The 25,942-nt window shown below is 40.4% G+C and overlaps 2 protein-coding genes across 2 annotated transcripts in view; one reads left to right on the top strand and one right to left on the bottom strand.

Moving 5' to 3' along the window:
- Window positions 1-25,942, top strand: part of ANO3 (anoctamin 3) — a 169,327-nt gene that overhangs the window by 121,239 nt on the left and 22,146 nt on the right. Inside the window, exons 14-15 of the mRNA XM_067532089.1 lie at window positions 1,223-1,283; window positions 25,054-25,136. Coding sequence (XP_067388190.1) covers window positions 1,223-1,283; window positions 25,054-25,136 — 144 coding nt within the window. The remainder of the gene's footprint in view (window positions 1-1,222; window positions 1,284-25,053; window positions 25,137-25,942) is intronic.
- MUC15 (mucin 15, cell surface associated) lies at window positions 3,806-15,713 on the bottom strand. Its single transcript, XM_067532119.1, has 4 exons — window positions 15,701-15,713; window positions 10,460-11,215; window positions 8,126-8,281; window positions 3,806-4,112 (listed from the first exon to the last, which is right to left on the bottom strand). The coding sequence occupies exons 2-4, from the start codon at window positions 11,175-11,177 to the stop codon at window positions 3,955-3,957; spliced, it is 1,032 nt and encodes a 343-aa protein (XP_067388220.1). The 5' UTR covers window positions 11,178-11,215; window positions 15,701-15,713; the 3' UTR covers window positions 3,806-3,954.

The following is a 25,942-nucleotide window of genomic DNA, read 5'->3' as shown; positions in this document are numbered from 1 at the left end:
AATAAAAATAAAAGTTTTCATAAGTGGTTTTAATAACTATTTAATAATTATTGCAATGAAACACTGAGTGTTGTTGGGTATTTTCACTATCTTCCCTATTAGGCGCTTCTTTCTAAAATGTGCCTGCCCATAAACTCTCTCATGGGTTTACTACAATATAATTCAACGATATGTGTCATCTTTCAAATGACACTTTAAACTTGAAGTCCCGATCACTGATGCTCACCAAATGTTTTATAGCATTTTTTCACTAGAATATGTTTCAGTCCATTATCCCTGGCCAAATTTCATCACTGTCAATTGCCTGCCTAAAATTTCCTATCACTTGGAGAAGTGATTCTTCACCTCAGCCTCCTATGGCATACTATTGCCTAGTGTGGCTTGCACGCAGTGGTTGCTGGATTTCTGCCATGTAAATAGCTGTTTTTTCATGGTGGATACGATTAACCCTGAACAATACATAGAGGACACAATTTTCAAAATTGGGACAACAACTCCCTATTTGGGCATTCAAATCAACACAGAGGCATGTAACGATTAATTACTATTTATCTTCCATCCACCATCAACTCTTAACTTTGCAAATAAAACAAATCTGTCCCAAGATTTGCACTTTAAGTAGAAAATGGGCAATAGAGTGCCGCAAACAGCAAAGTGATTGAGAGGTGGAATGTTATGCATACCTTAATACAATAATTACTTCTTTTGGACATTAATTTTTTTTAAGTATCTGGATGGGTTTTTTTTTTTTTTTTTTTGTTTTCATTTTGAGAGTGATTAGGATTTATAGACTCGTTAGAAGGGAAGCATATTTCAAGAGGGATTTAGAGGGAGAGCATGGAGGCCTGGTGGACTAAGTGATACAAGGGATCCAAGCATAGAGTTGCAAGGAAGGTAGGAATGAAAAGAGAATGAAGGGAATGATTAGGCAAGGAGCATTCACGGAGGAGAGGAAACTAAAGAGATGAAAGTGGATAGGCAGGCCTGGTTTAAGTTGTTCAGGCCCTTAAAGGCCAGGACAAGGAGCTTAAATTTGATGTAGCAATGGGAATGGTGTGGGATGGATGGAATTGTGAATGTAAATGTTGATGATGTATTAGGACTTCCTAGGATGCCTATATTTTGGGATCCTTTCTGGGCAGGTATATACTATATAAATGCTGGTGCTATTATTATTATTAAATATTATTATTTATTTTGCATTATCTGTTATTCTGCTTAGGTTACGCATTTGTTTGATAATGGAGGGACTGTCTTCTTTGCTATTTTTATGGCAATATGGGGTAAGTCCATTTTCTTTCCTAAGCATTCTGTGCATCTCTTCTTCTGTAGATGACTATTACTTTTAGAGGGATTTGAAGTTTGTTAATTAAGTTTTATAGAAAAATATGGTTTTAAGCAAATAATAGTGTTTGTTTATAGTTTTTCCTATTTTCATCAAATCAAAGTTTTGTACTAGTAGGAAATTAAAAATACTTCACTACTAATTTGTGTTCAAAATATTATGACTGTAGATGAACAAAGCCTTTAATCCACAGCCCCATGGGATTCCACTCACACAGGGTAATTTGAAGGATTGGGGCCAAAATCCATGTCATCCAATGTAGAGCACTGTAAGATTTACAGATTTGAAAGCGTGTCGGAGAAGGTTAATTAAAGTGAAGTAAAGGCGGGTGGGAGTGTATAGCGTTAACTATTTACAGGAAGATTTCAAATAATTATTCTGTTCTTGGCATCTCTGCATTCACCATGACATCATGCTCAACATCAGCAGGCATAAAACCAACAAAAGTAAATGCACAGAGGCGACTCTTGAACAGGCCTTACCATTAAGTAACCTTTTTTTATTCAAAAGCTCAGGCAGATGCAGTTTTTACAACAGTGAGGGCCTGATCCAGAGAGCTTTCATTGCAGTCAATACAAGTTTGCAATGGCAAGTCAATGGCAACTAGATAGTGTGAAGATTAGCATGCTATAAATATCTGAGATAGATAGGTAGATAGTTCTTCCTGTGGAAGTGCTGCATATTTGTACCCTGAGACTTAACATTGGTCCACACAGAACACTGCCTCTATTCAAACCAATCCTATACCATTGTAGAGAGGTTAAATACAGACACAGTATTTATATAACACACATGAACAGGCATTACTCAGTCTCCCAGCTGCAGCGAATGCATGGGAAAGAGGAGGGGTTTCAGAAGTGTCAATCCAAAATAAGTGGTTGAATATCACTCATGTTTTTGCTGGCAAAAATAGATAGATACGCAAACAAAACAAAACAAAAAAAGGATGATCAGTAGAAGGCAAAAACAATGACATCTGGAGTGTGCACTTCTAGTGCTTGCAGCTGTGATAATTCATTGTTACATTCCCACCTTGCTGTTGTTGGCAATTATTATTTCATTACATAAAGCCCTAAATACTCCCCTGAGCTTTTCCGGCTTCTCCCCTGATCCTGAGATTACTTCTCTGCTATCTCTGATGCAAACTGCACTGGTAGCTGCTTGCGTGGCCATCCAGCAATTGCTTTTCAGCCCTTGGTCCTGTATCAACCCTGTGATACTCCCTAAAGCAGAAGGTATACCAGAAAGAAAGGCAAGGGAAATTCCATTTTCCTCCTGGTCAAACCCCTGGCAGTCTAGGGTGCTTTGAAGATCCAGCACAGTGATGGAGATTTTAACTTTCCCCGCAGTCATGGTTCATTTATACACTCATCTATATTCACTTACGCTAGATTATCACAGTCGCAGATGAGTGAACTTTAACGTTTTATTTCTTTTTTCTTTGTGAACTTAACACATGCGTGGCCAGATTCTCAGCTGATATTCATGTGCTTAGCTCCATTGAATTGGCCCAAATTATCCACTCTTAATAACATACATTAATATCCACATCAATTAGCGTATGCCCCACTCAAATATTAGGCCTCTTGATCTTTGAGAACCTTCAGCATTATGTTGTTCTTACTGGTAATATTTTGCCTTCCTAAGCTCTTCTTGTCTTTAAGCATCTTAGGTGGCTCTAAACAGATACATTATACTATTATTTTGGATATCTCCATAATTTTTAGACTCGTGCTGAAAAAGCAAAGATTTTAAACTAATCCTCAGTTCTTTGGATTCTTTTCATATTTTTCCCCAAAGAGAATCCATATCTTCCACATAGCCCATGCCAAAATATGCTGCATCATTTCTACAGATCCTAACCTGCAATGCAGATAATAGACCAAGTGGTGCAGAGGAGGAGTAAGTGTTGACTATGCTTCTCTTCATTCTTGTGGTCTCCCTTCTGTAGTAATTGTATCTCTGTATCAGCATAAGCAAATTCTCTTCATGTTAAACAGTAATTCACTTTGGCCTGGGAAATTGCAAGCTGTAAGTAATGTAATCAAAACCAGCGCCTTATAGCTTTTTCTCTCAGGAAGATGCAAATATCAAAGGCGGAGGGGGCCAAGGGATCCCCAGAACCGCAGATCTGATGGAGAAATGACTATCTTATCAACATAGTTAATACGATTGTTTTGTCTTGGTGCTAAACTCTTCTTAGAATCCTGGTCATATTTTGTTCTGTTACATATTTGCAACCTCAACTGAAGTCAAAGGAATTTGCATAGGCGTAACAAGCAGGATTTTGTCTGTTTGTGTGTAGTTTGCTAATGTTGTTACTAAAAAGATAGCATACTGTCTTCTAATGAAGAAGCAGGTTGAGCATAGAATTTAGTTTAATTACAAACTGGGAAAGTGGTTCTCTGGCACAGTAGTGTCTGACTGGCATGTATCAATATATCTTGGGATTTCAGATATACTATCCAAAGCCTTGCATGTTAATAGCCATAGCATTATTTCAGGGGAAATAAACTTGCAAAACACTGTGAGAGCCATGTATATAAAACAAGGCACATAGATCACAAATGAGTCTATAATCTGAAGCCAGCAGATATTACCCCCAGACATTATGCTGGGGGTTGAGATGAAGCCATGTCACCCATTGGAATGCCATCATATGATCTTCCCCGGCTGTTCTGTGCTGCCGACTCATTTGTTGTGCTGGGATTGTAGTAAGACACGTCACCAAAGCTCACATCATAAGATGAATTATCTAATCGGAGAACTGGAAAAATACATTTTGATTATTTATAGGTTTTTCAATGGTGCTTATCACTGTAGTGTCTGAGGGCCTCAACATTAATAAATTTAGTCTTGCAACACCTGAAATAGGGAAATGTTATCGCATTTTTACGGATGAGGAACTGAGACAGAAAGATTCAGAACCCGATTCAAAGCCCACTGAAGTCAATGAAGGTTCCTCTGTTAGCTTTAGTGACAAGACCATCTTTCCTCTTTTAGGTTAAAAAAGAATAACACGTTTCACTAAAAACATGGCAGCTAATGATCATATTTTTCACTCAAAGATAAATACTCCAAGATACTTTAGGACTGGATTGAATCCAAACTGGACCATAAACGTTATACATTAAACATATACATTAAATCGCTTCCATATTTCTTTACTGCCAAGAAAATTATCAAAACAATGATAAAAAAAAATGTTGTTCTTTTGAAGAGCTGGGTGTAAACAAAGAAATGTCAGCAAATGGCTGCGCATGAATAGTGCCAGTGACTTTACAATGGATTCTTGTTTTTAACATTCATGAAGCTGTATTTGTAGAACAGTTGGTGTCCAAAATGTATAGTATAGGTTTCACAATTCTGCCAGAACTGGTCAGTGTTTAACCCTCCACTATCATATAAACTTATATGGGTCTTTAATTATGGTTTTTGACCTACCAAGTGCATCACTCAGCTGCACAACTCATTATGGCCCTACTAGTAACATTTTTATAGGACATATACAAAAAAACAGCATAGTACCTGCAACAGAAAATAATGTTATGTGTCTCAAACACCAGGCACAATAGGACTATGGTCTTTATTGGGGCCTCCAAGTGATATAAATATATATTAATAATAATAATGATGGAACAACTGTGCATGAATGACCTCCCTGCACATGAATCTGGGTGCGGAGGGTATTGTCTGTCTTGTTAGAAAAGGTGTGTGCCCCTTTAAGGACTAGAGAACCAAGGAGTGACTTTCTGCTGCAGCTGCAGACCAGGTCAGCATGGGAAGGATGACCCAACTTATCCCCTGGTGACCAGAAGAAAGGGGGGCTATATAGGCCGATGCCGGTGCAGGAAAAGCCCCTTTTGCCTGGATCAGCACCCACCCTTCCACCCGTGGAAATGGTGAAATACTAGGTTTTTTCAGGACTCTATGTGGGCATTTTGCTTTCTCAGGGATCTGGGAAGAAATTTTTCCCTCATTGCCTGATTGGGGGATGTGTGGGGATGGGAGGAGTTTTGCCTTCCCCATAGCCAGTTTTGGGGGCTTGATTGGGGCAAACATGAAGTGGGCATTAGGCTATGATGTTGCAACTCATAATGTAAGCGTGGGGTGGATGTCTAGTGCATATACTCCATTGGGAAGACATACAGTGCCCAGATAAAATGGATTGGTAAAAGATTTAAAGGAGGTATTCTTTATAGGAGCAGAAAGGGGGGCAGGGAGCTCCTATGACTGGTATGGCCGGGAGCCAATTCCCTCTTCTTTATAGACCCCCTTTAATTCCCATTTGGGGGGGTTGGTGAGGTCCCAGCAATGGATTGGCTGATGACCAGGATGGGTAGTGCGGAAGGCTGACGGAAGTCCCCTGGTTATATATTGAGCTGATTATGGAATTACCTGCACTGTACACTTATCTGCTGCGTGCTCCCAGGCATTTAAGAATAAAATTGCAGCTAAATTAAACCACATTCAGTGTCTCCTGCCCTTCTTCTGGTATAGTCAGACAATGAGTGCTTTCCAAATTCTGGGTTCTTCCATGTAAGTGTACGTAAGAATGTAATTCTTAATGTGCTGAGATAGATTTTAAAAATAGAGCAAAGGAAATTTAATTCACTTCCCCTGCATATTTGGACTGTGGGAACACTGATTTTTTATTTTGTATATTATTATTGAGGGTGTGGGTGCATACACGTGTATTTGCAAATTTCTAGGTTAATAACATATTAGTTTCCTGTTTAAGAAAACAGTATGCACTGTAATCAAAATTATAATAAACTGAGAGTAACATATTTCAACACATGGAAGAAAATGTTCTTGAAGAGTTTGATCAGTGGCTACTATACAGTGATAATTATGCATAAACCGTATTTTATTAAATACTGTAATCCATTGTCTATAAGAGGAACTGATGAAAATGTGCTTGGCTAAATTTGATATAAGTAATTTATATCTCTGTTCTGAAATGTTGTCTTGTGATGGTAGTTTTTATTGATTATTTGAGGCAATGAAGATTAAAAAGCTCTTTAGTGTAACCTAGAGAGAGAAGTATAAAGGATTAATGTGTTGTGTGCTAGGCTCTTAACTTGTGAAGTATACCTACCCCTGGCTTATTTCAAAATAAATAGAATAATTTAAAATCAAGGCAGCTCAATAAAATTTCACTACAGTGAAATTCTGCCTTCAGTCTCGAAGCTGCAGCAGTCATAAAAGTAAATCTAAAGACAGAATTTGCCTCTTAAAGTGCTGAGCTGGGCTGTTAGTTTATTTCTCTTTTTTAAAGCCAGTGGTATGGTATGCGATAGCTACTTGGGCTTTGTACATTTTCTGTTTGTTTTGGGTATTTTTTTAATCTTTGTCTCCACTACACCCTAAGTCTATAAATACAAATGTATGTCTTTGGAAACATTCATTGTTATTTCAGTTAACTTGGGTTGTACTAATAATGAGAAGGGAGGATTTTTTATAAACCATTCTCAAAACTAGATAGTGATCTGACTGTTTTGAGACTAGTTACAATTTTTTTCGGAAGAAATACAGTTATACCACTTCCAGCTACAATACTGGCAAAACCACAGTACTAATACCACAACTGGATCCAACTGGCAGAACTTTTGCAGTCACACACAGTTCCATTATCCACCAGGGTGCAGATCAAATTACAGGATCAAAGCCTGTGTTAGCAGAAACTGTTTTTTTAAACAAAAGTAAAATAACACAAGCAAAATAAAGTCTAATGGTCTAATTACGTTGCAGTGTTTTGTGCTAGTGGTGTTCTGTAGTATATATTATTAATGTTCTCCTTTAATTACAATTTTGCCTTGGTACATCAAAATTATTCTGTGTAACCCATGTTAATTTGTGAGCATGGATATTTTTGGGTACTGAAGCTCTGAAAACACATGAATGGTATCCTCCTGGATTTTTTTACTGGGGATTTAGCAGATAACCCATTGAGTTTAATGGTACTGATTGGCAATGACTGCTGTTCATTCACCTTAGTAGTTGTACAAATTCCTCTTCATATGAACTTATTCAGCTATGGTTAAGGTGTTGCGTGCTGTTTAGCTACTTTGTGTCTATGAAATGGTATCAAAGTCTAAGACGAATGTCTTCACTGTTCAGTTGAACCTGGATTTTAGACCAAATTCCCCTACACATCTCCACAGAAAAACATGTGACATTGGATTGGAGGTGCTTTAAGCCCAAACTAGCTTAGAACCAGCGAGTGATATGAGTTAGTGCCCAAGTTCTGTTTTAACTTGGGCTGGAACCCAGCAACTTTTCAGTGAGGATACAGGCAAAATCAATCCATATTCCTCCAGTGCCCTTCCCACAATTCCTTTGGGGGGGAAACACAAGGAACTATGGGATATGCCTCCAGGCCTACACAGGCTGTTGCAGAATGCTGAGGATCCAGTAAAGTGGGTAGGGCTTTGCTGTGGGACACTTGCACTTGGCCTAGAATAATCTGGGTTAAGTGTGCAGAGCAGACATACCCTAAACTCTTCTCTCAATACAAAATTTACCCAAGATGAAAAAGAAAATCCTCTATTCCTGCTTATAAATACTGAGAAGCTTTGAATGTACCTTAAAACCATTACATACGTTTTGCCAAACTGACTTGTACAACCCAAGAAAAGAAATAGCAGTGAAATCCGAGCTGTATGAAAATTAATATCAAAACCCCATTGACTTCAGTGGGGCCAAAATTTCACCTCAAAAATTCTGTGCAGAGTAGAAAAGTCCTTTTACTACCAGAACATTTGTGATATTCTTTACCTGGTTCACTCCTTGTGTCATCATAAAGTCGCTGATGGGAAAATAAGCCAGACTTCCTCTTCCCACATATTAAATACCCAATCAGACCAATTAATGCAGATCCTAGAATGGCTCCTACAATCGCACCAAGCACTACTCCTCCATTGTTGTTATTCTCTGGGAGGGAGAAAGGATAAACAAATTATTGTAATCAAAATTTATAAATCTATAGGACCAGATTCTCAGCTGACATTTTATGTCACTTGAGAATCTGGACCACTGTGACATATTTCACTTAACTTTACAGTCAATTGTTAAGTCAGTCCCTCAGTAATGCTGAGAGGCAAGGAAGTATTACTCTGTTATTTACAGGTAGGAAAACTGTGGCACAAAAAGGTTTTAGTGTAACTTTTCCTGTCAAACAAGTATTTGACCAACAGCTGTGAATAGAACCCAGAAGTTGCAACTCTCAGCCACCTGCTCTAACTACAAGACCTTGCACAGTCCTTTGATAAAATCTTTTTAATATAACAATTGTAAGTATTTAGACCAAACTACAAAGATAGCCTGTGATTTTAGGTGCCTCCATTTTTGGGTGCCCGGTTTTTGATAGTTTTTGACATTGTGTTGGGCATCCAAAATCAGAAAAGTAGAAAGTGTTGGCTGAACCTTTTTCAGTTTTTTGGATAGCAAAATAACTTAGATAGCAAAAAAAAACCCTGACTTTTTCTCCTGACATTTTTCTTGGGTTTTATAAAATTTTTCTTTGATTTTTTCACCTCTCTCTTTTTTGAATGTGTTCTTTCAGAGTCACTTTTTGCCTAAAATCCTGATACGTTGTAATTATTAGAGCTATGAAGAGAAGCTTGAAAGCCTGACGATAGCTTCCAGTTCTTAGTGAGACTGTACTGTATATGCTGGAAAAGCATTTCTATTCTATGTTAAAAGCCTGCAGGCAAATTAATGGTATAAAAATACTCTGTCTTCTAATCTTTCTTTCTCTTTCACTGAAGCTCCAATCCTAAAAAACAGAATAGAAAAGTTCTATTTTTTGTTTTATACTATGTTGTTTTCCCAGACTTAACCAAACTGATAATACAAGACAGGTAATCCATTTGGGTACTATTTATAAATGAACGTTTTAGTCACAAAAGTTTTCTGCAATCTGTGTCCTTCATGCTTAAAAATGATTCATTTGTTGCTTTAAATGCTTTGAGCATGAGGACTGTACGGATCCATTTCATACATGCAGAGATTGAGGAGGTGGGGCTGGAGAGTTTGCACATTCACCAAACACAAGTAAGCTGCATTAAATTTCCTAGGGAAATAAATAAATAAATAAGCAGAATTTAATGTAAAGTGAAACTCAGAAATTCAATGAGTTGGGACTACTCCAGACTGATGTGTCAGAAAAAAAAAACCCAAAACAAAACATTTTCAACAGTTTTCAGTGGACTGTTCCATAGAAATAGATCCAATTTGAATGGCACTCTCACTGAAGCAGTCTGCTGAGAATTTTCCCATTATAGTATCTACATACCAGTATGGTTCAGAAACAAGAAATTTCTAATATGCTAGTTCACAAATACCATAGTTTTCTGGTTAAACTAGCCTGGGGTTTCAGGAGTCCTCAGATTAATTCACACATCTGCCACAGACTTCTTATGTGACCTTGGACGAGTAAATTAGAATATCATTTTCAGAAGTAGCTAAGAGACTTTCAGTGGGACTTAAACTCCTAAAGCACCTGGGTACTCTTGAAAATGTAATCTTTAATCTCTCTGAGCTTCAGTGCCCCATTTGTAAAATGGAGATAATAGTATTTCCCTTTCTCCTACCCTTCACCAGTTTTCTTTATTTAGACTGTAAGGTCTTTGGGACTGAGAATGTTTCTTATATGTATATAAGCAATCATTACCACAGTGCACCTATGATCTTGGTAGGAGATCTAGGTTTTACCGTAATACAAATAATACAACTGTTATTTCACTCTAGCGCTCCACCACTAAATGGTGTCCTCAACACTGCTGCTGAATACCAGACATAATCTGGAAGTGCAGCTCAAAGTAGCTGCAGTGCCACCTAGGATATGTTTCATGTTGAACTTCATGTTCCACTTCATGTTGAAATTGAAATAAATACAAAATATGTCTGCCTGTGGTTCAGCTAAACCCCAGAAATGTGTGAAAATTGCATTTGGTAAAAGTTACCTAAACTTTTTTTTGAATTTCAAAAAAGTTTTAGGTGGGATCTGATTTTATCTGAAGCAGTTCACGCATCTTTACAACCTTCCAAACATTTTAGTGTTTGGAATCAGAACTTTGTTAGTCATTTTGTCTGCAATTGAACGTTTACCTTTGTTGGGTTGTTTTGGATTTGATGGGACTATAGAATGGTTGGTGAAATTCTGGGGTACATTTGAAGTCTGTGAAATTGCTTTGAAGCCTGTTGTGACACTGCCACTCATGGGTGTGGGTAATGTGGTCAGTGTATTTGATGGACTGCTCATGGCTGTGGAGCTCTGTAGAGAGTCTTCAGTGGAGATTGTTGCAGTAGAACTGGTCTTAAAGGTGACTGCAGTGAAGTTTCTTGATACCATTTTTGATGATACACCAGCACTTGTAGGCACGTTGCTTTCAGTCACTGTGGATAAGTCACTCATGGTTGTAGATATTGTTGAAGACGGTGAGATTCTGTTGACATTTGTGACAAAGTTATTTGTGCCATTTGTTGAACCCTTAGCCACCTGTGAAGTCAAAAATAACACTGTGCCATTAGTGGATCTCTGAGCTACGCTGCTGCTTTGAGTGTTACTCTCTATTGCAGTACTTTTTGTTGTTGCATTTTTATTGGCCGTTGTCAGTGCTCCATGGTTTATAGCAGAAGGAGTTCTTCCAGTAGTTCCAATAAGACCTGGCCGATACGAAGTTCCTTGGTGTGCAGGTGGAGTCTTCTCTGTGGTTGGGCTGTTGTCAGTGTTCGTTGTACTAACAGTACCACTGAGACCATTGCTTCTGGTCCACCATAAACTAGCCAGCAGCAAAATAAAAATAATTCCACTGGAAGGCAGCATGGTATTGACTTTGTGGTTTGTTTCTTTATGGAGAGAGCCTGAAAGAAGTTAACAGTTTTGTGAATTAATTTATGGCGTGAAACTGAAAGCTGGACAATGAAGACCCCGATATGCTTAAGTTACGGTAACTTTATGCTAGAGGAGTAAAGACCTGGAGGTTCCTAAAGGTATGTCTACACGGCAATTAAACAACCATAGCTGGCCTGTGTCAGCTGAGTCAGGCTCGCAGGGCTCAGGCTGCAGGACTGTAAAATTGCAGTGTAGACATTCAGACCCAGGGTTTTTGCAAGCAGGGTGGCTGTAGCCCAAATTCAGCTGTGAGTGTCTAATTGCAGTGTAGACAGACGTACCTGAAGGATTGCATGTTGAGAACTTTGTACTTCTGAATAGTAACAATATTCTCTCAAAGCTTTACTGTTGAGCAACAAAGCTTTTAGCATGCTTCCATAGGCAAAGCTGCTTTCTCCCCTCCATTCTACAGCTCACAGAAGAGCAGTCTGTAACAACTTCCTATTACATGTAGCCAAGACCCCATGGCACAAGGACCCGTGCCAAAAAGGCATGCTTCCAACAACTGATGCTTTCTGGTCAGAGGGTAGCACCCAGGAATTTGTGAGTAATAACTGTGTGGCAAGGCTGAACAGTTAAGGAAGGATCAGACCATCTATACGATGTGTTCCCATGCAAAATGGTGTAATTGTTGTTGCAGTTACCCTTGAGAGGTGATGATTTCCCTTACATGTTTTGTGACCTTGTGCAGGAGAGCATCACATGAATACAGCTGTTGCCAAAGGATTGGTGACAGTTGAGCAGCTAAACCAGCCCATGGGATTAGAGGAGTTGCATTTCTGAAGCAGTATTCCTTCTTCTGTGCAACACTAAAGCAGTGCATTCTGTCCTGATCTGCAAGTGTTCAACCAAGGATCAGCAAAACTTCTGACCCCAATCTTTTGGATCTTTAGACAGACATATTGTCATGTGCATATCTAGTTTTCCAAAGTATTGACAGCTTGAGGTCATGCTGTCATTACCACCCAGAGATCACAGAGTAAAATGTGGTGATTAGTGCTACTTTCAATAGTTTTATTACCTGTAGGAAGGAGACATGTTGCATAGAGGCAGTGACCTCGCTCCTTCACCTTTCACCCTTCAGCGCCACAGTCTGGCCCTTTTTTCCTTTCACCTTTGTGAATCTAACTGTGGGTTTTTCCACAGCTTTGCTCCTCTCTGCACAACACAGCGGGGAGAGGGATGAGGATAGGAACTCTAACAGTAGCCACTGGAGTCAGTCAGATTGTCTCTGTGTCACCCTTCTTACAGGGACCTCACTCATTTGATAGATGATATGATTCAGTTTCAGCGGTTAGTCGATGAACCTGACATTAGGTCTGATCCTGCTCCCATTGCGGTCAGTGGCTGAACTCCCATTGACTTCAGAGGGTGCAAGATGTAGGGCCCCTGACTGGAATTTGTATGTATGTGTGTTTGTAGGATGCAGCTTTCAGCAATCTCTTTATAAACATTTTTTCTGTTTTGGTAAACTGATCAGTCTCCCAATATAGATTGGTCATCTGTCAGGTGGGATTAATATCCCTTAGTTATTCATCTAAAAATAAAAGATAGAAACTTTGTTTTTATTATTATTATTATTTTACAGAAAACCACTCTGAATACCTGTATTGCAACTTTCAGGTTAGAGCTAATCTTTATATCTTGAGTCAGAAATCTGTAACTGAACAGCCAACTCTCACAATTATATTAATGAAAGTTGCTTTGTTTTCACTATACCTGGGTATTGGGACATTTTTTCCAACATGAGTTATAATTACAGAAAAGTGTAACAAACAGAACTTTAAATGAGCTTTTACCAAGCTTTCAAATATTTGCTTTCATCTTGAAAGTACCATTGTTTTAGCTCATTGGCATGACCTTTTTTCCTTGTATCAGCAGCCATGTCATTACTGAACAAAGTGAGTTTTGTCATGTTCCTTATTTCACCTTGACTGTAATTTGAAACTACCAAGATAAATTACTAACAGTTCATTTTAACTGCACCTTTCATTTCTGTCTCATAATACTAAAGAGTCAGCATCCTTACTGAACAATGTGTTTTTTGTGATTTCCTTAATCCTCTAATTTTCTTCCTGTGGGAGAAAACTCCTTGCTGAAAAGATATTTTTACAGTAGTTCTAAGGCTACACTTAGATTATATTTCCTGGAAACCCCTTGGTGTCTAATAATTAACTGGTCTTTTTTTAGTGTAACATTAAAATTCAGATCAGAAACCACACTACAGTCCTAGAAAGCCACCCATTGCCCTTAAAGCTTAATATGCAAATAGTGGTATTGTAGTGCAACTGCCAATATTGCAGCTCCGGCACCTTAGATTAGTCAAAACGTGATGAACAGAAGATTAGCCATAATCTAAAGTATTTTCCAGTTAGCTTGAGCCACTAATTGTAAAATATATTTTAAAAGGAGATCTGATTTGATATGATGATTCCGATCTTGCTGGCACTTGTATAAATCAGCTGTAATGCCACTGAAATCACTGAAGTCAGAGTAGGGTCAAAACAGTGTAAATGATACTTGAATCAGACTCTCTGACTTAGATTCTGCCCTCACTATGGCCTCAATCCTGCAATAACTTGTGCACGCCCTGTCCCAGTGTGTAGCCCATTGAAGTCAGTGAGGATCTGTGTGGACACAGGGTGGGTCCATCTGCAGGCATCTCATTGCAGAATCAGGGCCTGTAGATGTAGCTACATACAGATCTCTAAATAAACTATTTGACAAGCTTGTCAGTAAAATTTTGAACAAGGTTTGGGTTTATCACATGTTTTTACAAGTTTTAGTTTGCTTAAAACTGGATATCCACGAGAAGGGCTCCTGAAAATCCTTGTCATTCTGTGATTAATAACAGTTAAAGCACTGACTTCATTTTGTCTTCTTTTTTTGGTATTCATGCTGTACGTGGCTCCTAGTATTCATACGGTACGTGGCTCCTCCTCTACATTCAGATGTGTGCATACACACAGTGAAATCCTGGCCCCATAGAAATCAGTGGCAAAACTCCTATAGTATATATACACTTCAGCTGCTATCATGCCTCCTAGACAGACTCAGGCTAGCTCTGCTTCAGCTAACATGTAAAAATAGCAGTGTGGCTAGGACAGCACAGGGGGTGGCTCGGGCTAGCCACCCAATCTCCAATTTAGGGTTTTAGGCAGGCCACATTGCTATTTTTAGCACACTAGCTCAAGCAGAGTTAGCATGAGTCTTTCTACTCAGTGTGAGAGGCACACTTCCAGCTGCAGTGTAGACAGACCCTTCTTGACATCAGTGGGGCCAGGATTTCAGCCACAGTCTTTATGGTAAAGACTACATTGCTTTTATCATCTGAATTTAATTTCTTCCTTCTCTTTCTGATTTAAGAATCTCTGAAGTTATTTCATTATGTCCTGAATTTGCATATATAACTGCCATTGACCCAATGGTAGAAGATACACATGAAAATCCCGCATGTGTCAAGAGAAGAATAGCTATCACTGAGTTATTTTCTTATGGGGCAATAACGTGACCTTCACAAACTTTTGCCTGTGTTGTGCTTTCTAAGCTTAATCAAAGCACGCTGTTTACTTTAGCATTGATACTCACAAAACAGATTGAACAAATGTAAAATTAAATATATGCAGAATGTTGTCTTCTGAAATTCAAAAATATATATATTTGCAACTGACAGTCTTGGGAATATATTGGATGGCTGCGCGCATGCCTGTTTCCTTGATAAATCTGGCTGTTTTCCAAGAATAAATTCTGTTAAACTTGGTGAACACTGAATACAACTTCTTGTTTTATGTTTTGCTTGTTGTTTATTTTGGGATGCGGGGTGAAGGGGGATGTTTGTTTTCTGCCAATTATTTTATCTAAGAAATATTTTAAAATTGTTTTTGCAGTGCTCGCATTCCTTAAATGTCTTTTTTAAATTCAATTACCCTTTTGCCTCTGTGAATAGCTGGCAATTAGACCAGTATTCACTTATACACTTTCCTATGTACTCTCAGTATAGGTACACTCAAAATATGCATTTATAATCTAGCAACACTTCTCCTTACAGAAAATTACCATACTGGGTTTCTTCTAAGCATATACAAAGTTCCACAGGAATAATTTAAATTGGGGGAAAAAATGATTTATATTGATTCCTAGACTGAGTTCATTAAGAGCAAATCCTAAATTTACTTGCTAAATTCACTTCTTAAAAGTGAAGGAAAATTAATTATGAGCAAACTTTCAATTACAGTGAAATATTTTCATCCTCTCTTACATCTCTGCCTATATTTGCTGTTAAATCTTGGTGTTACCAGCCCAATTAATTTGTCTTTTAATTTTTTCCTTATAGGTATAGTTTTGCTAAGATTTTAGTTACTCAGTCCCTACATTCACCCAAATATCTTTTCCCCCCCAAAAAAATGAATGCTGCTTTGATTATTAGCTAAATTCTTTAACAGAAATACACTTACCTTTTAGCGCTACAGTATATGCAAGTAGGTTTGAAATACTGCTGTGGCACAGAGTGCAATATGTCCAGTGAACACAGTAGAACGCAGGTACTGTAAATGCGACAGTTTCAAGCTCATCAGGAATGCACTGTAGAAACTAAACTAGGTGGGGCTGTATTTCCCTGCGTGTAATAGAACACCTGAGAACCAGACTGACCTGCTTCTCTGATGTCTTTAGGAGCTATCATTACAGAGTTCATAGAAATGACAGCTTTCATTGTAAAGTATGTAGACCCTGCCTATTGATTTTGTGAAGATTACAAAATCTTTACCCTGATGTTTCGGCAAAGGTATCAAATTTCTATAAACTATATGGAGCATTGGCCTTCTCTTAATTAGACAGCAGCCATTTTAATAAAGGACCCTCATAGATTTCTGTTGAGACACACTTTGCTATTGTAGATGTATTCCAAACTGAAATAGGATTTGAAGAGAAGTGTTTGTCCATAGGAGATGACTAAGGTTAAGATTTTGTCACAGTTATTTTTAGTAAAAGTCATGGTCAGGTCACAGGCAATACACAGCCATTCATGAAGCCTGTCTGATTTTCACTAAAAATAACTGGAAGCTGCCAAGGTCAGAGGAGGAGGCTCAGCATCTGGGAGCTCAGCGGCAGGGGGCGGGAGCGGGGGGGGGGGGGGGGTAGCCACCTGCTCCAGGGTCCAGGATCCCCCCTCAGTGGCTTGGGGCTGTGGGGTCCCCCTGCCCCCCGCCACAGCTGGGGGCAGTGGCTGGAGCTGTGACTGGGAGCACCCGAGGCAGCTGAGAGCTCTGGGGCCCTCTGCCATCTGTCCCCACAGGTGGTGAAGGGAATCTGGAGCTTTGAGGTCCCCCCTCTGCCCACAGTTTGGAGCTGCAGAGCCCATCACCTTCACTGGCTTGGGCCTCTGTCCTTTAGGGTCCCTCCAAAGCAGTTTGGGGCTTCAGGGCCCCTGCCACCCACGTGGGTGGGGACAGTGGGGCTCCCTTGGTGGCTGAGAGCTCTGGTGACCTGCACCATCAGCCACCGCAGGTGGTGGGGCCTCGGAGCTCAAAGCCACCACAGGCGGCAGAGAGAACCCAGAGCTCTGAGGTCTCCCCCCTCCTCCCCTCCACTGCCCACAGTTCAGAGCCGTTGGGTTGCTGTTGCTGCCAATGGCTCAAAGCCAGGAATCCTGCTGCCTGTCCTTGCAGACAGCAGCAAGAATCCCCTCCACCTATGATGGCTTGGAGTCGCGGGGGTCTCTGCTATTCACGCTGCCAGGGATTCCCACCACTTGCTCTGATGGACAGCAGCGGGACCCCTGCAGCCTGGGTGGCTTAGAGCTGGGGGGTTCCCTGCAACAGCTTAGAGCTGCTGCTCCCCTTCTCTCCCCTGCCTTCTCCCAAGCTGCAGTACCCTTGCCACCTGTGGCGGCTGAGAGCTCCAGAAGCTGACAGCTTCTGCCCCAGAGCAACAGGGGGGCAGAAGCTGAAAAGGATAATTTCACAGAGATCTCTGGAAGTCACAGAATCCATGACCTTCGTGACAAAATCTTCTCCTTAAAGATGAGTTAGCAAAAGTTAATTATATTATGGCATGCTCTTAATATACATCGACTTTCTTAAAAAGGAAGAATCTACCTGTGTGTGTGTGTGTGTGTGTGTGTGTGTGCGCGTGCGCGTGCGCGTGCACAGACACACACAAACTCTTATAATTTGCATTCAGTTAGGCATGACTCTGAACTCCTGGTTCCAAATACCCTCCTAATTTGAAGGGAATTAAAATGCAGATTTCAATCCATATTTGGTAAATCTAACTATAACCCCAGATTTGGAGGGGGGGTTAATAATCTGATCCAGATCTGAATCTTGCATGTCAGACCCTCGACCCCTCTTTACATGCTCTATATAATCCTGAGGGTGGGCTTAAAGCAAATGGGGGTGGGGGAAGGCAAACATGCACAATTCAATTTTTTACATACTGAAGTATTCAGGACTACATGCTACGGTAATTTTGTTATTTATTCTAGACTGGTATGTGTTGGAGAGGGATGCAGAGGTGTTCCAGTAATGGTCTGATTAAATCCATGAGTGGCATACCACGGCGCTTTTGTTTCCACTTGAAATGTTTGAAAGAATCAAGTGCAAATGCTATTTCATGCCTTTCTCCAATGTCATTGCTTGGATATTAGTGATAGCTCTTATCTGCACTAGACGTAAGCCCCAGGCAGACGTTTTTGCACCCATAGTGAACTCTTCTGAAGCCAATGTGGCTCTTTGCAGGTGCAAGGGTCAGTCTATACCAGTGTTTCTCAATTATATTTCGCCGCGGCACCCTTGCGCCGGCCATGCCATACCCTCTGCCAACAAGTCCAGGAAATCTTCCCCTTTTCGGTGACACGGTGTAGGCTGGTTTCGGCGGCGCGCTCTCTAAGCTGTTTTCCGCGGCACCATCAGCTGTTCGGCGGCGCGATCACAACTGTTCCCCGGTGCCATCAGCTGTTCAGGGGTGCGCTCACGGCTGTTCGGCGGCGCGCGATTTCTGTTAATTTCGGCGGCGCGGTTCCGCTTTTTCGAGGAATCCTTCAACTCAGCCCGTGGAACCCCGGGGTTCTCCGGAACACTATTTGAGAAACACTGGTCTATACTGTGCTAATTGCAGGATCGGGGCCTAATTTTAATTTCCCACTATTGCTATCTGCAGTGCAGTACTACCAGTGGTAGCAACATTGGGAGCTCTGGTGTATGCAAGTCTCCAACAACTTGCTACTGTTTTAACCACCATATCATCTAGACCTGGTCCGAGTAGGGCTAAAACACCAGCAGCCAGCCTACACTAGCACTTTCATCATTGCAATGACTGGTAGGAGGGAGGGGGGCTGTTGTAGACCCGTTAGCCCAAATGAGTGACATATACATGGAGTAAATGGGAGGGTGGAAACTGTTGTTACCAGTAGATCGTCCACGCAAAATAGTTTAACATGCAACCCGTGGTGCATAGTAGCAGGATGCACGCAGCATCTGGGACGCCACAACCTTTACCCAATGGAGAGCCAAGGCTCAATGGCTGGAGGGTGCTGTGTCTGCCCCTCACTGCTCGCTAACTCGGCTATGTGGCTCCTGCCACTGTCCAAGGAGGGTTCTCTGACAGGTGTCTGGGGCTTGATGGCCATTGATCCAGGTTAGGATTCTTCCACCCACTTAAGCCCTGCCCATTCAACTTGCTGCCAATGAAGGGTGTACACCTTAGATTCACCAGTTCCAGCTTCAAATACGGGACGTTTAACCCAGATGAGGATCTATAAGAGAGGCGGGGGTGGCTTCGGGGTGAGACTTCCACATAGCACAGAAGGTTGGAGGGGAAGGGCAATAATCACACAAAAGTGGGACTAAAGGTGCAATGGGGAAGGGTTGCAATGTGGTATAATCAAGATGAATAGCTACTAGGAAAAAATAGATGCTGAAAAGGGCATCATACAAGAAAAAGGGACATTGACTCGTGGTAGCAATTGTGGGGGTTAAAATACCCATACTGATGAGAGACAATAGAAGCCATAATAATTTACTCTCCAGGAGTGTGTAAAGTTATCAAAAATTGTGCAAATTATTACCAAGTGACATATGATAGGTTAGTAATGGACCCAGTTAATTGCTGATGTAACTTCAGTCTTGAAGTCTTCAGACTTGAGTTCTATAAAATCATGACTGGTGTGGAGAAAGTGAATAAGGAAGTGTTTACCCCTTTACATAAGACAAGAACCAGGATTCACCCAATGAAATGAATAGGCAGCATACAGAAGTACTTAAGCATAACAAACATAAGGAAGAACAAACATGAGGAAGTACTTCTTCACACAGCACACAGTTACCCATGGAACTCATTGCCAGGGGATGCTGTGAAGGCCAAAAGTAAAACTGGGTTCAAAAGAGTATTAGATGAGTTCATGGAGGATGGGTTCATCAATGGCTATTAGCCGAGATGGTCAGGAATGCAGCCCCATGCTCTGTGTGTCCCTAAGCCTCTGACTGCCAGAGGCTGGGTCTGAACGACAGGGGATGGATCACTCAATACTTGCTCTGATCTGTTCGTTCCCTCTGAAGCATTTGGCATTGGGCTTTGTCAGAAGACAATATACTGGGCTAGATGGACCATTGGTCTGACCCATCATGGTCATTCTTACATTCAGTGGAGTTATACCAGAGATAAAATAAGCCCAGCTAATACACTCACTAGTTCTTTTGGTTGATTACAGCTTCCATTATCAAATTGAGTGGCTGTGTGGGAAGTAATGTATCATCAATCATTCTGGTGATGGGAGAAATCCACTTTATAGGAAGGAAACTTATTTTATATTGATAGCTGGAAACCACATAGTTCCTGATTCAATAATGCTGTGGTTCTCGTGCTGTGGTCTGTGGGCCTTCTGGTACTCTGCAGAGCCTTTCCTAGGAGTCTGCAAAAGGAAACTTCTGTGGTAGGAGTGGGTCTTGCTTGGGTATACAGTCCATAAAAGAGGGTGTGTGCGCGCGCATGCACACATGCTCTGCCCAGTGGAAGAAATGGAAGAACCGCTGTAGAGGTGTATTAGTAATCCAAGGGCAGATGAGGCACCTTTTAGTCAGAGTGAGGTGAAATCAGTAGTGCTACGTGTATAGCGAAGTTTTCGGCAAAGTGAGGAAGGGTGGTGGAATCTGATCCCAAATGTTTTTCACTGGATTCTAACGTTATCAACCAGACTGAGGCTCAGAAAGGAAATATTATGTAACGTACAAACACACACACTAACTCACCTTTCTATGTTATGCACTATCTTCTAATCTTTTTTAAAGGAAGTGTCTTAACAACTTTAACACACACACACACACAAATGTAACAACCAACTTGCAGTGTTGTTTTTTATTGCTTGGCTTTACCACATCGGTGTTGTATGTGTTATTCATGGGTTGCCAAAATAAGTCATTGGGTGCAAGTTTCAAAAGGGTCCAAGTCCAATTGCAAACAAATAGAAATTAAGCTTTTAAGTTACTTAGGCCATTTTGAAAGTACCATCCACTATGACTTTTAGGAAATTGAAATCTGGGTTCCTTGTCTTTGTAGATTGACGGTTTTTATGAAAGATTCAGAACTTATTTAAAACAATGCTACATTGGAAGCTTTTTATTATTATTTTCCAGTGTCCCATTTTAGTACTCAGCACTCAAGATGAGTCATTTCCTATTTGCCCCCCTTTAGCAATGAAAATCTTTTAGTACTTGCACAGTCATATTAAAATAGAATCTCTAACTTTTCTATGCAACCAATCTTTTCTGCTCAAACACCTACAACCTCCATCCTTTTTCTTTAGAGAGTAATTAAGCATTATGTAAGACATTTTTAAAAAGGCATTGATTCATCATCAGTTGGATCACTGACAGACTGAAAGCTGTCCACACCTCCCAGGGTGAGTAATAAATGAGCCTGTGCCAACATGATGTGTAACACATGAAGCCAGCACTGGCAAGCAGTGCATTCTGGCACTTGTAATTTTTCTTCTTTCTCCTCCCTCCTTCTATTCTTGTCTCATCATCTGGGTCAGGTTGTCATGCAAGCATCCACCATCTTCTTTTGTCTGAGGAAGCAATAAGGTCCACCTGTTTACCATCTCCTTTGATGCAATCCATCAATCGCTTCCTTGACTTTTCTCAGAGTCTCTTTCCTACCACCCTCTCCTCCCATACTATCCTCACCAGGTCCTCTTCATTCATCTTTTGTATGAGACTGAACCAGCAAAGTTGCATTTCCTGGATTTTGTCAGCCACACCACAAACTTTGACTTCCATCCTAATCCTTCATTTCAAAATCTGTCTCTTTGTGTACTCTTTTGATTGCACACAGACATCTCATCTTGAGCACCTGTTGGCACTGAATCTGCTATCTCTTACCACGCATGCTTCTGCACCATTTAGCATTGTGGGCACCCCTTTGTTCTGTAAAGCTGGGCTTTTAGGTTTCGTGGCATACACTTGTCATATGGAGCCCCTGAAATGTTAGTCCACACTCCTCCAGCATTCCCCAGTCTGAACTGTATCTCATGTTCAAGCCTGCCATCTTCCATAACCCAGCTACCAAGGTACTTGAACTGATCAGTCTGGTTCAGTCGTGTGTTCCATTAATCTATACATCCAGTTTCACTGTGGCATCTCTACTGACCTGCATGACCTCAGTTTTAGTCATGCTCATTTTCACCCCATGGTAGCTTAGTTGGTCATACTACTGGTTCACTATTTCCTTTAGATCTTCTTTTGAGGATGCCTTTATTGCTATGTCATCTGCATATAGCAGCTTCTCATCTTTTTCTGTTGGGATCTTCCTTCTGACATAATCCATCAATATAATAAACAGCAGCAGACTGAGGGCTGAGCCCTGGTGCAGTCCAACTTTCAGTTCAGAGGGACTCCAAAACACATTCCCATCACTGTTTTAATTATCTGTATAGTGTATTTCACCATAGTTTTAAATCGACAGACACTCTTTATTTCCTCAGCACTGGCGTAAGCCTCCTTTATCATATGCCTTGTCTAGGTCATTCAAAGCAAAGAAGCTGTCCTGCTAGGACGTTAGCCATTTCTCTGTCACTTAATGACTTGTAAACATGGCATCTGTGGGACTCCTTGTCCTTTCCTAAAACTAGACTGTTCTTGTTTGAGGAAAGGTTCCACCATTCTCCTAATCTTAGCATCCAAGATGTGTTCCATATCTTCATCCTAGGCAACAGTATCTTTATCTCTTATTAGTTTCCGTATTCATGAGTGCTTGCCTTCTTATATATTGGGACCACAATAGAGTTACACCAGTCTTCAGGAATTCTTTGGTCATGCCATATTGCTGTAACCACTCTGCTCATCCATTTTATGCCTCTCTTGCCCAAGATTTTCACCACATCTGTCATTCCGGCATTTGTAGTCCAGAGGTACAATGGGAGCTGTCGGACGGATGGCAATGAATGCTGGAAAGGGGGCAGGGATATAAAAGTGCTATTCTTCTTTAGTAAGGCAAAGACCAGGGAAAAAGCAAAACATAGGTGTGGTTGCTTCTCTCAATGTTCTCCAAATGATCCATATTTTGAATCTGCAAAATTAGTCTGGAACTTTCATAGCAACTGGCTTTCTTGTGAGAAAGTCCCTGTGAGAGCTCTATTAGAACTCATAAATTCTTGGGTCTCAATCCAATGTTCAGATTACCCATTAACTAATGTAGCTTGCTTTTCCACAGGAGGCCCTAGGTCAATGAAAATTTTTTGCACGTTCACAGACGAGTGCTGCTTTCAGTTTTATAGGAGTCAATCCAGAGTAACTATTGAATCTCTGGTTGCCAGGAGCTGTGATGCTAGGAGCCAGAAAATCTGATCAGTTGGGCAATAGGGTGGTGAAATAAAATAAGGGGCAGCCAGGCAAGATCAAACCTTTTATTTCAAAATGGTTAAAATGAATTTTAAAATTTGGACAATTTTTCATTGAAATTTGAACTAAAAACATACAAAACATTGAACTATTTTTTTCAGTTTGCATTTTTGATCTGTTCTACCTTTTGACCCTATTCCCTCAAAAGCCTGGTTAACTATGCAGCCAAAATACTATGGAGTCCAGTTCTACCATGTGAAAGGCAGTGTTGCAACGTTTTGGGGGAGGCACTTTGACTTCCAGGATATGTCTGAAAATAAAGCCAAGGAGCTGCGGGTGTATTTGGCAACAATAAATATCACCCTTTTGGCTGATTTATTTATAATATGGATCTGAATGTTTCCCACAACATCAGATGTCGTTTAGGGCACATAAAGGGTTCTGCCATCTCCGTCTCACGCCGCTCTTTTTATGTTCTTTATTGTTAAATCTTATACGTTTTCCCTAAGCCACACTGTCTCTCATTTTATTAAATAAAGCTGGTAACTTTACCAACTAAAACACTTACAACCCCTAAAAAATAGCGTCCTCTCTACTTAGTCACTCTCTTTCCCCCACCTCTCTCATTTAGGCTCTGATCTTGAATTTCATAATGTCACTGGCAAAACTCCCGCTGACTTCAGTGTTTCAGGATCTGATGCTACTGAGTTCAATGGGATTTGCTGTTCAGTACTGTACCTCTGAAAATTAAGCCACCCACTTTGGTGGTTAATTATGGATTTAGATGCCTAACAATATTAGTTTTGAAAACAGTGGTACTGAATAAACCCAAGCCTCTTCTGTGCTGTTTAGGCATAGCCACATGCTGAAACAATGCAAAGTGACACTGCTCGAAGGGGAATTCTGGGAAGGCTTCCCAGAGTTGCACACGGGTACATGTTTATGGAGTTCAGCATACTTGCCTTGTGCATTGGTCCTATTCCCCTTGGGCACATGGAGAAATCACTCCTTACATTCTCCGTAGCATGAGATTGCAATACTGACAAGCCCTTCCATGGTATGCATGGGGTAAGGGTTCCTATGAACCCTCTCCCCTTCTGTAACTTAGCTGGGCTCATATATATGTGGCAAAATAAAAGAATATTTTCTGCATAAATAATATTAGGGATCAAGTAATGTATTTAAAATAATATTACATTGTATCTCAAGAGGATATAATTTTGGCTCCTTAAATCTGCAATCTATGGCTCTTGCATACCTTTATAACTCTGCCAATGATTTAAAAAAATGCTATTACAGTCTCTAGCAATGGATCTAGGCAATGCATTGCAGACACTACAGCACACTGCACTGTTTTACAGAACTGCTGTAGAGTACTGTGTAACAGTGTTGATAAAGACTACAAATACTAGATCACTGTAAGTGCATGATAGGCCTGATTATGATCTCATATACACCACTGTAAATCAGAAGTAACTGTTAAAGTAATCTGTTTAAATCAATGGAATTACACTGGCATAAGAAAGTGGGAGTCAAGCTACTCCTGATTCACACCAGTTTCAGTGAGATCAGAATCTAGTTCTTTGTTAATAAGTGCTGTCCACCTAATCTGCATTTTTGTCCGTGTTTATTCTTTTAAACAATAGATTTTTATTAAAAATTATAAAATTGGTGTTTGATTAAAATTCTAACCAAAGTAATGAAATAAATGCGGGATTGTGTCACACGTTATCAGGAAACTCTTTCCTGTACAGAGGAAACAGATGGGCAAAAAAAAAAAAGATCTTACTCAGATTGTTGCAAATTACTGCTCTACTCTAATATCAGTTAATTTACTCTGGAATTAGTTATGATTTTTAGAGTCCACATGTGACCAACTAGAACATGTATAATGAAAATGATCATGCCTGCATGTATTTTAAAACCAGGGTTTAATTATGAAAAATAATAAAAAGTAATAATGGTTTCCACAGCTACAGTGTTTCTAGAGTTTTGGAAAAGGCGGAGAGCTGTGCTCACCTATGATTGGGATCTCATAGACTGGGAGGATGAAGAGGTAAGACCACACAATGTTAATGCAAGTAATAATACCTTTTGATCTGCTAGGATAATTGAATTTACTATATTACACTGGTGGACTAGATCAAGAATGTATCTTCCAGGTAGATGTGCATCCAAATTCAAATAATACTTCCCTCTTGGCAAAGTACTTTTATTCATTTATTTAAGGAGGGCAATGATTACTCCTTTTATTTAAGCAGGGTATGTGAATTAAAAAATATCTAAGTGTCCATGTTTAGTAAAGTGTGATGGGGAGAGCCAAGAATCTCTGTCCAGAATCAGAAGGCCCTTTAAGAGGGATTTGGGGGCCAACTGTGGCCCTAATCCCAGTTTAGCTCAAAGCTAAGGCATTCTGGGACTTGTAGTCCTTAGGGACTATGGGAGCTGTTGAATGGGCAGCAATGTATGCTGGTAATGAGGTCAGGGATAAAAAGAGCTCCCTTTTCTCCACTAAAGAGAAGACAAGGGAAGAAGCAAGAAGTATTGGGTGGCACTCTTCCTGAAGAGAATACAACTTGCTATTAGGTCAGACAAAGAGCCCACACAAGTGCAAGCAAAGTGTTAAGGAATAGGGTGCTGTTTGGAGCCAGAAAGCCAAATACAGCAGGGACATGGAGGGAACCAAAGCTGCCCCCTTTACCTGCATACATTGCTAGTCAGCCTTCAACTCTCTTGATCTCTTTGCACCACAAGTTCCCGATTCAGGCCAGAACTAAGCCACTCTGGAAAAGGGCCAGAGCCTAGACCTTGAACCACTCTTAAAAGGCCAGCTCACCCTATTACAGTCTTCCATTGACACCA

Source organism: Emydura macquarii, unplaced genomic scaffold (assembly GCF_026122565.2).
Source record: "Emydura macquarii macquarii isolate MOO-44397 ecotype Brisbane River unplaced genomic scaffold, CSIRO-AGI_Emac_v2 contig_3240, whole genome shotgun sequence".
Classification (NCBI taxonomy): Eukaryota; Metazoa; Chordata; order Testudines; family Chelidae; genus Emydura; species Emydura macquarii.
Note: the sequence above shows the minus strand (reverse complement) of the source record. Positions and strands in the feature narration are given on the sequence as shown.

Excerpts from the sequence above, each read along its gene's own strand:
- MUC15 (XM_067532119.1), bottom strand. The coding sequence starts at position 11,177 with ATGCTGCCTTCCAGTGGAATTATTTTTATTTTGCTGCTGGCTAGTTTA. Across the intron at positions 8,282-10,459 it reads TCCAAAACAACCCAACAAAG|AGAATAACAACAATGGAGGA; the intron begins GTAAACGTTCAA and ends TCTCCCTCCCAG. Across the intron at positions 4,113-8,125 it reads TGACACAAGGAGTGAACCAG|TTCTCCGATTAGATAATTCA; the intron begins GTAAAGAATATC and ends GTATTTTTCCAG.